This window comes from Medicago sativa, chromosome 6 (genome assembly GCF_051527215.1).
Source record: "Medicago sativa cultivar Bolivia chromosome 6, Bolivia_mono, whole genome shotgun sequence".
Taxonomy (NCBI): Eukaryota; Viridiplantae; Streptophyta; class Magnoliopsida; order Fabales; family Fabaceae; genus Medicago; species Medicago sativa.
This window is the reverse complement of record NC_140754.1, coordinates 1,024,031-1,039,028: the sequence shown is the minus strand read 5'-3', so window position 1 is coordinate 1,039,028 and position 14,998 is coordinate 1,024,031. Positions and strand designations below refer to the sequence as shown.

The 14,998-nt window shown below is 35.0% G+C and overlaps 1 protein-coding gene and 1 non-coding gene across 2 annotated transcripts; both read left to right on the top strand.

Moving 5' to 3' along the window:
• The first annotated feature begins 1,242 nt into the window (after window positions 1-1,242).
• Window positions 1,243-8,924, top strand: LOC146911877 (uncharacterized). The gene is made up of 12 exons (XM_085717903.1): window positions 1,243-2,237; window positions 2,882-2,965; window positions 3,385-4,226; window positions 5,108-5,229; window positions 6,358-6,435; window positions 6,996-7,161; window positions 7,239-7,883; window positions 8,010-8,204; window positions 8,284-8,364; window positions 8,467-8,550; window positions 8,665-8,805; window positions 8,886-8,924. Exons 4-12 carry the CDS (start codon window positions 5,213-5,215, stop codon window positions 8,922-8,924), a joined length of 1,446 nt encoding a protein of 481 aa, XP_085574029.1. The 5' UTR covers window positions 1,243-2,237; window positions 2,882-2,965; window positions 3,385-4,226; window positions 5,108-5,212.
• Window positions 8,925-13,521: 4,597 nt separating this feature from the next.
• On the top strand, window positions 13,522-13,628 carry LOC146911876 (small nucleolar RNA R71). The gene has a single exon (XR_015017178.1). It is a non-coding gene; the product is annotated as a small nucleolar RNA R71 (small nucleolar RNA).
• Window positions 13,629-14,998: the final 1,370 nt, after the last annotated feature.

Below are 14,998 nucleotides of genomic sequence, written 5' to 3'. Positions count from 1 at the left end.
TGAACTTTGATCCAATTACTTTGACTCCAAGATTATTTTAGGTTAACCTAAAAATCTTGAGTTTGATTAGTCGTTAAGAAGTCTTTGTAGTAGTTTAGGTCAAAGAATCTTGTCATTAGGGTTAGAGTTGTAAGCATGATTAGTCGATAAATAGTTTGATTAGCCGTTGAACATTCATCCAACTACTTTGACTACAAGATTCATCACCCATTTTGAGGTCTTTGTAGTAGTTTAGGTCAAAGAATATTGTCATTAGGGTTGGAGTTGTGAGTTTCATCACTCGTTTTGTGGTCTTTCTACTAGGGTTGGACTTTATTTGATATTCATTTTCAAAATCATCATTTTTCTAATTTTCACAATTATTTTTCTTCTATTTGGGTTGGACTTTATTTGATCTTCTTTTTAAAATTCATCATATTTTTTTTTTTAATTTTCACAATTTTGTTTCTTCATCCAAGTACTTTGACTCGAAGTTTCTTCTAGTTATGGTAAGAGTTTCTAGTTTGATCGGTTTTGATGACATATTTGAACTAGTCCGGTTAAATGGTATTTTGGTAAAACATACAAGGCATGCGATAAGGCAGTACGGTGGGAAAAGTAAATCTCATAGTAAAGTCTAGCTACTCATACATATTATGTCATAGTAAAGTATAGCTACTCATACCTATTCAGTCATAGTAAAGTCTACCTACTCATACCTATTTGAGTAGCTGAGTAAAGAACAAGAGAGCAACTATTTATTTATGATTCGTGTTTTGAAAATTGCTATTGACACATTTGGCTTGGCTGATAAACACATTTAAAAGACAGGTTTAGGGTTGCAAGATAAATTGTTTAGTTAGGCTTTATTTTAATTATTTTAATTATTTTAGCTATTAAATAAATTTACATCTATCCTATTTATATATAACCAAGCACTCTTCATAAACAAACATATCATATAAGCTTGATTATGATATATTGGGTAAAATTGATGGTAAAATTGATGGTGGCTGTTACATATTAAAATAAAAACATGACATACATCAAAATTACATTAAAACGTGGCATTAAAATAAAAATAAAAATAAAAATATAACAAAAATTACATTCAACGCGTGCCTGAAAAAATAAAAATATAACAAAAATTTTAGATACTAAAATATAAGGAAGAAGATAACAGCTGAAGCCGAAATAAATTTTGGATGTTGTTAAATTAGGGGTAGAGAAATGTACCTTAAACGATAATTTGACTGCACCAAAAAATGTCTCTGGGGAATCTGGAATCATAACTTGTATGTGATTGTGTGTATGGGTGAGAGCCATAGTGGAATAGTTGGTTTTTTTTTTTTTTTTAAGGAAAGGAAGAAAGAGTTGAGTAGTGGTATACTCAAATGTAACAATGTGAATGTATTTATAGTACAAGGCAATTGAAGTTAAGTTGTAGTATATCAAAGAATATTGTCATTAGGGTTGGAGTTGTGAGATTGGTTAGTCGATAAAAAGTTTGGTTAGTCCCTGAACGTTCATCCAACTACTTTGACTCTAAGATTCTTTCAGTTAGAGTAAGAATCTTGAGTTTCATCACTCGTTTTGAGGTCTTTGTAGTACTTTAGGTCAAAGAATATTGTCATTAGGGTAAGAGTTGTGAGTTTCATCACTCGTTTTGTGGTCTTTCTACTAGGGTTGGAATTTATTTGTTCTTCCTTTTCAAAATCATAATTTTTCTAATTTTCACAATTTTGTTCCTTTTACTAAGGTTTGACTTTATTTTATCTTCCTTTTCAAATTCATCATTTTTTTTAAATTTCCACAATTTTGTTTGTTCTATTAGGAATGGAGTTTATTTGATATTCATTTTCAAATTCATCATTTTTCTAATTTTCACAATTATTTTTCTTCTATTTGGGTTGGATTTTATTTGATCTTCTTTTTAAAATTCATCACAGTAAGTTATAAGTGAGATTCGTTTATTAGACATGTCAAGTCAGTCTATCTGTGTAATGTTCCAAGGAAGTTAACCTCATAACTTACATAAAGCTTATACAAGTCCTCAAAACCCTAAATTGGTTGGTTTTAGCATATATTTTGTCTAATTGGTCTGCTTAAAAATGTTTTGTGGTTGGTTTTAGCATATATTTTGTCTAATTGGTCTGCTTAAAAATGTTTTGAAATTGACTTCTCTTATAGGCTTGCCTCACGACAGTTCATTGTATATGATTTTGATTTTCATGTTGATTATCCTACTATCCTAACAGGTTAGACACCTCAATTCCTTTTATCATTTGAAGCTTTTGAAACTATGAAGGTCCTCAATTCCTTTTATCATTTGATCTTCTTTGTAAAATCCATGATATTTTTTTTTTAATTTTCACAATTTTGTTTCTTCTAATAGGGTTGGACTTTATTTGATATTCATTTTCAAAATCATCATTTTTCTAGCTACTCATACCTATTCAGTCATAGTAAAGTCTAGCTACTCATACCTATTTGAGTAGCTGAGTAAAGAACAAGAGAGTAACTATTTATTTATGATTTGTGTTTTGAAAATTGCTCTTGACACATTTGGCTTGGCTGAGAAACACATTTAAAAGATAGATTTAGGGTTGCAAGATAAATTGTTTAGTTAGGCTTTATTTTAATTATTTTAATTATGTTAGCTATTAAATAAATTCACATCTATCCTATTTATATATAACCAAACACTCTTCATAAACAAACATATCATATAAGTCTTTTTCCATCTACCTTTAAGCACCAACCAAACAAACATTTAGGGTATATGGTTGAAATAATAATTGGGGATCCAATTACTTTCATATGTTGCATTCATTACCTTGAGCTACTAAGATCCATAAAAACACTTAAACCAAATTCCAAATTTGTTCTCAATTTCTTGAAGTGAGCAAGAGCAACTGAAGCCATCTTCTTCTCATCATTCAGATCCGAATTCTTCTTCTCCTGACAACATTAACTCCACACAATTGTAAGTTTTCCATTGTAATAACTTTTTCCCATCCTCTTGTTATTCAATTCCTTTTGGACTTACTTTTGAATTAGATATCTAGTTTGATTTTGTAATTTGTTGCTTCAATGTTGAATATGTCAGATAAGTTGTTGTGTTGTTGAATTTCACTTTGCTGATGATGGTTCTTAAACTTTATCCTTTGCTTCAATTTCGTGTGTTGTAATTTGTTGCTTCAATTTTGTAATTTGTTGCTTCATTTTGATTTGATATGTGGTCTTATAATATTGTTAAATTGTAGTTTAAAGGTAGTTGAAGAAGTTGCAGAAATTCTGTCACTTTGTTTTGGAAGTTGATGAAATGTAAATATTATTATAATTGATTGTTTGATTTTTAGGTTTATTGATTGACTCATTATTAATATTATTTGATTGTAACAGTGCAACCATGAATGTCTCAAAGGCCTCATCAAGCAACATGGGAGAGAGACAGAGCTGGATTAAATATGCCAACAAGGTATGCCATTGTAACAAAATAGCAGCGATAAAGGTTTCAATGACTAATGAAAATCCAAACCGGCTGTTTTACGTTTGCAAGAACAACAACAAAAAAAACAAAAGCAAACAAAGGTGTGAATTTTTCAAGTGGTGTGAACCAATTGGATGTGAAAAGGATTCAACCCAAGTTCTGGAAAGTAAGTTGACGGATTTTGGTTCTAAAAATTCTACCTTAGAACATGAATTGGAGTGTGTACTAGTTGATCAAGCTATGAAGTTTGATGCTTTGAATAAAGAATTGGATGCTAAATTGGTGGATATGAAACATTTAATTGAGGAGGATATTCAGCATGTGAAGATTCAATCTGAGATTGAATTATTATTCCTCCAAAAACAGTTTGAAGAATGTAACCAGCAACTGTTGGAAATTAAAAGAGAAGTTAGGAATGAATCACTACATGTTCACAAGAGATTAATGGATGATATTGTTTTTGTCAAAAAAAACCATTGTTATGAGTTGTCTATATTGAAGGAAGATTTGAGGAAGGCAAAATATTCAATGTGTAAGATCAAATGTTTAATTGTTGTACTGGTGTTGGTTCTGGGTTCTCTAGCATTCATCACAAACTGAAGACCATCTTCACTGAGAATAAAGAACAAGCAGCTATATTGCTAACAATGATGTTAAGCACGGTCGTGTCGTTGTGAAGTACGCTCGTGTCTAATAACCAGTGAAGTGATGCACGATCGTGTCCATGTTACGCACGGTCGTGCTTAATCTCCAGGTCAAATTTACTATGGTATTTGTATTTAGGCTATTTTTCCATTTAGGTTTATAAGTTAATTATCTCATGCACGGTCGTGCAATAATCGTGCACGGTCGTGTGTATATTTTAATTGAAAAGAAGGTTGTTACCAGTGTTTGGTAACACGCCCGTGTCATAATTGTGCACGACCGTTCTCATATGTAGTAGTATAACTCAGTCAGTTAGTGCACGACCGTGCTGTATTGTAGCACGACCGTGCGCAAAGAAACCTAGACCCTACATTAAGATGTATTTTTATATTATTGTTGTTGTTAATTAAGTGACTTATTTATTTAGTGACCTATTTAACTATGTTATTAATTACAAAATATTGCCACCTAAACCCTACATTAAGCATTTCGAAATTTGGCCAAAAGCAAAGAGGGAAAAATTGGCCAAAATCCAAGTGGGAACCAAAATTATTTTGATTTGAATTGAGTGAGTACATGAGACACTGGTTTATCCAATGGACAAAACAGTGTTGACAGAAAGTCAGCTTTGATGGGTACCTTATAGTGAAAAAGCTGTTTTGGATTGTGATTTGGACATAGAAAAAGCTGTCTCCCATGTGTAGTAGTACAAGGAAAAAAGTACATTGTAGATAAGAAGGAGATTCTTCTATTTTCTGGTTTGTAGTAATCAAATATTTTTGACAGACTTTGGTTGGTGTAACCATACCATTAACATTTATCATTTGTTGGTTGGATATTAAATACTAACATTTAATTTACAGACCAATAATTTTATACAAAAGTCTATATTTAGATGCACAATCTCATAATTTTGTTAGACTAGTTCTGATAAAATGAATTTACAGAACATTGTATATTGCATAATATTTTTTTTTTATTCATTTGTAGTGGAAAAAATCAATGTTCTTATCATCTATTGGGGCAAAGGTTTCATTAAGATAATGGTTATAAAGAAGGAAAATAGGAATGTAACAATTCTAACAGGATGTGGCCATGGACATGAAGAAAAGGTATGAAAACTAAATGTACTTTTTTACTTATGTCATTTAGACTTCTGTTGGTTTTTTTGTTTTTTTTTACAAAAACTCTTGTTGGTTTTTTATTATTTATGATGATTTACATCAATGTTTGACCACAAATTATGTATATCAATTTCTGCACCTCAACTGATTTAAATGTACCTAACAAAACAATATTATTTTTGTTGATGGAGCTTAACAAAACAACATTGAATTCTGTAAAACTTCTTGCAAAGACAACATGATAATATAACAATAATTAAACGATTACATGAGGTTCACATCACAAATGCCAAAATACATAAAAAAAAATACGATACATTGAGTAGGATAACAATAATTGGTGGGATCTACTAGTTGGATAATTGACTTGTAACATACAAATACAAATGGTCCCCTACGTTTGTCCTCCATCGAAACATGTTTTCAACCTCACGGTCGGTTTCAAGATGCTTGACATCGTAGCTTAATTTCCAGTCGTTATGGACAGTTTCCAACGAGTAGTATGGTGTTATGCAATAAATTTTTTTCACCCTACGAGTTGGTTCATAGTACCTCATGAAATATTCGTTGAAGTAGCGAAATAGTTCGGATAGCGTCTCGACTGGTATCAAGTACCAAGCGTCGTGGACAGAACCATCATTTTCCAACTTGACGTTGCACTTTACTGGTCCAGGCGCCGATGGTTGAGTTGACATGTTGAGAATGAAAATTTAGTATGTTAGGAAGAGAGTAATTGTGTAAGAAATTGAGAACTAAGGGAGTGTATTTATAGGGAAGAAAATATAATATTCAATACAATTTAAGTTAATATTTTTTTTTTATATAAAAGTAGTTGATGGTGACTCCATGTAACTACATGGGCCCACTAATTAGATTGATAACCTAGTACCATACTTTGGCCATTAGATTGCACGTGACAGTGTAAATGAAATGCCAAAATGACACTTTTCTTTACACATCAACATAAGACATATATTGGTTTTTTAATAACCAATGGACCAATGCTAGTGAGACACATCATATGGTAGGCTTTTTGCATAGAGTTATGTCTATGTTTAAGCAAAGTTTCTCTTTATTCTCTATCCATTGTAACATTAACATATCAGAAAATCTTAGAGAAACAAAATATCTGAACACAATGGCTGAAGAAAATGATTTCCAACTTGAAGAACTTCAACATCCTCCTTCATTACGGTAGGTGTACAATAAACTTTTTGTTAAGTTATTTTGTGTGTTGATAAAGCTCTTACAAAGTTTCCTTAAAATCACTTTTTATGAAAGGGAAAAACTTGATGTTCTTAACATTATCCTTTTTTAGTGTCCTTTTTGTTGATGTTCTACTTGATGTTCTTAAAACTTGAAAGGAAAAAAACAAAAGTTCTTTATGAAAATAGCAAACACCTAACATAAAGGGTTTATTCCTTTTGTGTGATCATAATGTGTTTTTTTCCTAGTAGTGAATGATGTATACCATGATGTTATTAATAAAAAAATGTACAAATAAGCTATAATTTGGTGCTGCATAATGTACACGGTCGTGCGTATGGTCGACACGACCGTGTCAGTAGCTACTGGACTTGTAGTGTGCTAGTCTGCCTTTTAAATGGCACGGTCGTGCAAGATATGGACACGGTCGTGTTGGCCATAGACTGTGTTGTACATGTGTTTTTGGTTATGTGGTGTACGAAGTTCATGATAATCATATTGTGTTTTGAACATCATAACAACACATCTGAAAACATATGTTTTTGTAGACAACATACAATGGATAGCATAGATGACTTTGATGAATCGGCCGCGAATAAGGATTCGCCAGCACCTACCCCAAAAGGATTAACTCTAGAAGATGTGATGGAAGAGATCAAAGGCTTGAAACTAATTGTGTATGAAGTGGCTAATAAACAAAACACAGTTGAAAAGGTACACCTCTTTTATCTTCATGTATGGTACTATTTCGACAATGTTGCTTGAAACTAAATTTTTATGTTGTATAACAGGGAATTACGGATCAGGTGGTAGGATTACGGGGTTCTCTATTTGCCATTCAAGCCACTGTTGAAGCTCTGGAAGTGATTGCAGTTTCACAAGGGAAAGATGATTCCACTAACTTTGAAAAGCAACCAACTAATGACCCGGACTTGCTTACTGAACAAGAACGTTTCGATAAGGAACTTGCTGACATGGATTGGAGTTCTAAATCTGGAAATGACGAAGATTACTTCGGTGGAGGGAGGTTTGGGTGTAGCAGCAGCGTGTTCGCTGGAGTGGAAAGTATGGATGATCGTAGTGTTGATCTAAGTGTAATGCAGAGGAATGTTTCAAAATCTGTTGAGAGACCATTCGTTCCTGATTACTGGTTGAAGGAAGATACACCAGCCAAGAGCTATAACTCTGAGAAACAAACTTTGCTGGTAAGTCGTAGCGACTTCAAAAGACACACACGAAATAGTAAGACACCTCCAACATTCTCTGGAGATGGTGTAAACAAGAAATTGTTTAAAGAAACCCCTTCACCAAATCCAACGATGCGTGGTTCGTTGAAAACAAGTACCAAACTGTCTCAATCCGAGAAGAAGGTCACGGTAAAACTGGAGGAAGCTACACCAAAAAGGGCAAGGAAGTCGGATGGGGAAACGTCAAAGGTAAACAAATACTATTATTATTAAACTTAAGTTTATCTTAAACATGTAATATGATAACGGGGTACATGGGTTACATGCATATACCATTTTTTTTATTTTTATTTTTATTTTTTTGTAACATTTCAGGGAAAGGAGACAGCTGACCCAACTTCATTAGAAATGAAAAGACTTGTTGTTAGAGATGCACAAGTGTGCACCTATCTTTTTCATCATGCATCTGATAGTAATTTGAGAAATGAGAGACTAGTGTGGACAATGGGGTTGACGGCAACAAGAGCTGAGCTTAAATGCCTGACGCCTGGTGAATCAATTAATGAAGTGGTATGAACCCAATTCAACTTAAAATTTACATTATTTGATTATATTGACATTAACTACTGTTATTAAATTTATATCGAAGGCAATTGCATTAGCTGCTGCAAGGATCACACGTAACCAAGTTGATAGGCAATCTGTGTGGACATTACCCCCTTCGTTTGCGGTGAACTTACAAATCTATAGTTAACTTTTCAAATTTTGTACAAGTTATGTAATCAAAAATGTAGTGATGCAATAGATTTGATTTTATTTTGTTTACAATTAGTTGGACTTGGAGGACAGAGTCAGCGTCACACAAATAAGAGAAAAGTACAAAGATTGGATGACTCCTTTCCCAAATTTGAAGTTTGTAAGTCTGCAACACACTATTGGATTATATGCATATGTTGTGTAGGCAATGTTATACATTTTAAACCGGAGTCGATTATAATTCTAATTTTAATTGCACCATATTTTTGTACAGATTTACATTCCATTGAGGGTTGCCCCAGATTTTCAATGGTACCTGATGGTTGTAGATGTTGAAGCCATGATCACCTACCGGCTTGACTCAAATTGTCCACTTATAAGTTCTTCAACCAGACAAATGAAAGTGAAACAAATTGTGAGTGTGTTATTAAAGTATTTAGATATATACTTCCCGCGAGTTTTATACTTTAAAAGCTGATGCAAACTTCATTATAGGGGGTGTTGCTGTATCACATTGTACGTGCTGGTGGATGATAGATCTCTGGCAAGTGCACCAAATACTATCGAAGTAGTAAAAATATCGATCCCACGAGGACTGTTTTTAACTTCAATGATTCAATTTCGTTATAAAAGTAGGATGTATAAAAGTTTATTTTGTTTTGCCACTAGGCAGTAGATTTGGTTTGATTTTAAGAAATCAAATAAAATAGTAAAGATTTGATTAAGAAAATAGGAGAGAGATGAGATCAGGTCTTCGAATCCTCTATGTTTCCCCTAATTGGTTACTGCACCTATTATTACTAATGATTCTCTAGTTTCACGATAGTTAACAAATTAGCCCTAATCAATCCCTTGAGTTAGGACCCTCTTTTTAAACTACAGCCCCTAATTCCTTAGGTGGTCTAATAATCATCAAAGGTTTAAGCACGTTAACCTAATATCACTAACAAACGATTATCCATTCCTAGACTAACCATGTTTATTAGAACAATTCAATTAGGTCTAAGTCGAAAGCTATGGTCAGTAGTCATTCGATCTCACAAAATCATGTTTATATTTGATCAGGATATAAAAAGCAGTAAGAACAATTGAATTGAATGAAAACTAGAATATCATTAATAAGTAATAGAGTTTCACAGCAACATATGATCAATTAGGGTTACATAGGTTCATCTCCGACCTAATCTCTAAGAGATTTAGCTACTCATAATTGAGTTTACAAATAGCATAATCAATGAAAGAATTAAAACATACATAAACTGGGTTAGAGATGATGAAATCCTCTCCGCTGCAGCCTTCTGGGTGTTAAAATCGCACTTTCGTTCTCCAAAATCGTAACCCCTGTTCTTCAGATTGAGTGCAGTATTTATAGAAGTCATGGGCCTGACCCATCAAAATCGCGCCGCGCCTTGTTAATTGGCGTGCCGCGATTTCCCTCAAACAGGGAGGATGTAATTTTTCTTCTAAAATCGCAGCACGGCTTGAAATTGGCGTGGCGCGATTTCCTTCGAACAGACTTCAACATTTAAGCTTTTTGCACTCCAGAACAGTAGAAATTGCATAAGAACTCTATCAAAATGTCACAATAAGTCCCTAATATTACGTAATGACAGAATGTCATCACAACCCCAAACTTAAACCATTCCTTGTCCTCAAGGAATTTGCTTGCAACAGTGACAAACGACAGTAAAATAACAGTTACCTGACAAAACGATAGTACCCAAAAGTTCATTCTCCTTCTAGCTAAAGATGAGCTAGTTTGACTTGTTCGCATCCACCAATTCACAACTCCTCGCATCAAATTGAAATAGGGTTCTACCAGTCGACATGCAGGTCTACATATTACCATATGCTTGAAAAGTTTCTAAACATCAATCAAAGTCAATATCATTACACACTTTTGAGGTCTTTAGGGTTATAACGGGGCTTAGGTGAAAGGTGGGATATATTTGGATAAGTAGGCTACACAAAATTTGAGTTAGGCATTCCTACGGAAGTTAAAGCACAAAATTCATTCCTTCATTCATTCACCTTGTGGGAATACAATCAATGCAAAGGTACTAGAGAATACTTTTAACATTTAGGGACAATCGAGTTTGAAGTTACTCGGATTTTAAATGTTTTGTCCCTTTTTCATCATTCAATTTCTTTTTTTTTTTTTTTTTTTTTGATACACCATTTTTGTGTATATATTGCATGACAATTTCATATTTCTTTCATTTTTTTGTTCTCTTATTCTCTAGTACCCCCACCCCAAACTTAGTTGGTTGCAAATTCCAATAGCAACCCCAAACTTAATCTTTAGCAACATTCTACAATGCCTTAACTCAGAAATTCATTAAGGGACAAGTCCTAAAAGTCTCTAGGCTTGTAATGTAGTTTGTCACCGAACAAAAAGTTCTAATCCTACCGGCTCACAATTGGTTAAGAAAGGATAAATTCAACAAATTAAAACAGGGTAGGCTTCAAAAAGGCTCACAGGACCAAGCACTTTTGCCTCAGTGTGTAATTGACAAAGACCAATCAATAATAGAGAAACAATGCAAGTTCTAGAAATGTAGTTGCATGGAAAACTAATCTAAATATAAGTAAATTGAAAAACAAGATTTGGCAATGAACCTTATGGCTGAGATTTCTGGGAGTATGTGACTACCTAGCAACGCCGTACACTTCGCCTTTGAATCAAGTCACCCCTCCTTTAGAACTTTTTGGAATATCGTTTCATCAAACAACTGTTACTAAACTGGAATAGGTCACATGAAACAAAACAAATTCATTAATAATAAACAAGTGCAGGAGTAATTACAATAGGGAAATAAGTTCAATGGACTTTGACATTAAAAAGAAAATAAAAACTGAATGTATTGAAAAACAAAGTAAATCTAGTGGGTTGCCTCCCACTCAGCGCTTCTTTATCGTCACTAGCTTGACTGATGACCATCCCTAAGGATTAGTTGATGTGGCTCCCTCTTCATTGTTTGGGAGTCCTCCTTCACGGTACCGTTTCAGCTTTTGTTCCTTACCCTTGAAAGTTCCTTGTGCACCAGACTTCTTGATGTCTATAGCTTCATCAACAGGCTTGTTTCTTGCCATCCCTTCGTCACAGTACCTCCTAATTCTTTCCAAAGTATCAGAGAGAGTTGAATGCATACACCATCGAAAAGCAGCCGGCCCATTACGCATCCCACAGGGAATCCTTCTATAAGCCAATTTACCACTTGGACCAGTGGTAGTAGTCTTTATTTCATTTTTACCAGTTGCCAATCCCCCATACTTGTTGTCACGGATGTCTCCTGATGATTGTTGGTGCATCTGTTCTTTGCTTACTTCCAGTTGCTTAACACCCTCTATCTTTCCAACATCTTCAATCACTTCTTGTCTGTCTATAGATTCCACACTTTCCACCTCCTTAGATTGAATAGGTAGAGATTCAAGGGTTTTATCTTCGACTGTTTCTTCCACAACGTCAATCCGGTAACACTTGGGATTCTCATCTTGGTGCTTCATTGCCTCAAAGATATTGAAGACTACTTGCTCCTTATGGAACCTCAACATTAGCTCTCCACGTTCAACATCAATCAAAGCACGACCAGTTGCAAGGAAAGGTCTTCCTAGAATGAGTGGCATGTCTTCATCTTCAGCCATGTCTAGGACCACAAAGTCTGCTGGGAACACCAAGTCATTAACCTTGACTAGCACATCTTCAAGTATACCGAAAGGGTAAGAGATTGACCGATCAGCTAAAGTAATGGTCATTCTTGTTGGTTTTGGTTCCCCACACTTAAGCTTCTTCATCATTGAAAGTGGCATCAGATTTATACTTGCTCCCAAGTCACATAAAGCTCTTCCAATGTCTACCGGTCCAATTGAACAAGGGATAGTAAAAGCACCAGGATCCTTCAGCTTGGGTGGCAGCTTCTTTTGAAGAATAGCACTACAATTCTCAGAAAGTGCTATGTTCTCATCATCCTTAGGCTTCCTTCGTTTAGTCAACAAGTCTTTCATGAACTTAGCATACAACGGCATTTGATCAAGAGCATCGCCGAAAGGAATGTTCACCTGAAGTTGTGAGAAAAGTTGCATGAACTTCTTGAATTGACCTTCATCCTTTTCTTTCTTCTTTGAAAGGTGAGGGTATGGAAGCTTCACATATGATGGAATAACTTGTGGTTTGTCTCCATCTTTCAAAATTTGACTCTTCGACTTCCTCAAGATTGAATCTTCATCAATTAATTTCTCATTTTTTTCTCCCTCTATTTTTTTCTTCCTTTCGTTTTCAACTACTCCATGATCATTTTTTTCAACTACATCATTCTCCTCCACCTCAACCACTTCATCAACCTTCTTTGGAGCTTTTGGAACTAAAGGTGTCAAAACCTTTTTGCTCCTCAATTCAATAGCATTACAAGACTCATTCTTAGGGTTATCTTTAGTGTTACCTGAGAATCCGCCTTTGTTTTGTTCAGCCAACTGCTTAGCTAATTGCCCCAGTTGAGTTTCAAGCATCTTCCTAGAAGCTTCATTGTTCTTTCTTTCAGCTTCTTGACTCTTCTTCATCTCTTCAAAGTTGCCTTGAGTCATCTTCATGAAGTTCATCATAGTTTCCTCAAGAGCTGATGGCTTCCTTTGTTGTTGTTGAGGAGGAGTGAGCATCTGAGAGTTCAAAGCATTGTTATTTGAGTAGCTTAGATTTGGATGCTTATTAATGCCTGAATTGTAGTATTGATTCTGCCTTTGATATCCTCCCATGAAGTTAGCTTCTTCACTTGATCCTTCCGGAACACATTCACCGTTGGGATGTTCTTCACCACATAAGTCACACTTGATTGCAGCTACTTGTTGTTGCTTTTGAGCCAAAGTGAAGCCTTGAAACTCCTTAGTTAGAGCTTCGATCTGTTTGTTCATTGCTGCTTGGTTGGCAAGGATAGCAGTTTGTTCACTCACCCCAAACACTCCTCTTTCTTTCTTTTTAGCTTGATCACGATACTCATTGCCAGCCATGTTTTCAATTAGAGCTTGAACTTCATGATCAGTTTTACTTTTGAGACTACCTCCCGCGGAAGCATCTAAGAACATTCGAGTGTTTGGTGTTACCCCCTCAGTGAAGATTTGGAGGTATTGCTTCTCGGTGAACTCATGATTAGGGCATCTCTTGAGAAGCAAATTGAATCGCTCCCAAGCATCATACAATGATTCACCTTCTCCTTGCTTGAAGTTAGAGATCTCCATCTTCTTGTCCCAATACTTAGACATAGGGAAGTATTTCTCCAAGAACTTCAGCTCTAACTCTTCCCATGTTTGGACAGTCCCGTTTGGAATTGTTAGCAACCAATCTTTTGCTCTTCCCGTCAAGGTGAAAGGAAACAGCCTTAACTTCTTTTGTGCTTCAGTCACGGTGGCTGGTTGCACACAAAACTCACAGGTTTCAGCAAAACGGCTCAAGTGTTCATGAGGACTCATAGCTTCAGTCCCATCGAATTGCTTGTCCCTCAAACCATTGAGGACAGTTGTCTTGATGTCGAACGCTACGGGGTTAGCTGGTTGAAAAGTGTGGGTCAGTTGACCGCGATGAGTGGCTAACCCGTAGTCTCCAAGCTTAGGTCTTGGTGGTACAACTCCTTCTCCTTCCATCGTTGCAGATTTAGGAGAAGAGATTGTTTCAGATTCACTTGAGAGTTGCTCCGGTACTTGTTCTCGAACACCCGGTGGAACGGATTGAGCTAACCTTTGCGATCGGACAGCTTTCCGAAGTGCTCTAGCAGTTCTTTCAATCTCCGGATCGTACTCTAAGTCGTCAGAGCTCTGTTTACCTCGCATAAACAGCAAAATACCTTAGTAGCACTGCACAACGCAAAGTAATCAAGTGAATATGAAAACAGAAAAATAAAAATAAAAAAAAACAGAAAATTAAATTGCAAAAACCCTAAATTATAACGTAATTGCCTTGTTGAAATAATTCAACAGTCCCCGGCAACGGCGCCAAAAACTTGATAGATCTCTGGCAAGTGCACCAAATACTATCGAAGTAGTAAAAATATCGATCCCACGAGGACTGTTTTTAACTTCAATGATTCAATTTCGTTATAAAAGTAGGATGTATAAAAGTTTATTTTGTTTTGCCACTAGGCAGTAGATTTGGTTTGATTTTAAGAAATCAAATAAAATAGTAAAGATTTGATTAAGAAAATAGGAGAGAGATGAGATCAGGTCTTCGAATCCTCTATGTTTCCCCTAATTGGTTACTGCACCTATTATTACTAATGATTCTCTAGTTTCACGATAGTTAACAAATTAGCCCTAATCAATCCCTTGAGTTAGGACCCTCTTTTTAAACTACAGCCCCTAATTCCTTAGGTGGTCTAATAATCATCAAAGGTTTAAGCACGTTAACCTAATATCACTAACAAACGATTATCCATTCCTAGACTAACCATGTTTATTAGAACAATTCAATTAGGTCTAAGTCGAAAGCTATGGTCAGTAGTCATTCGATCTCACAAAATCATGTTTATATTTGATCAGGATATAAAAAGCAGTAAGAACAATTGAATTGAATGAAAACTAGAATATCATTAATAAGTAATAGAGTTTCACAGCAACATATGATC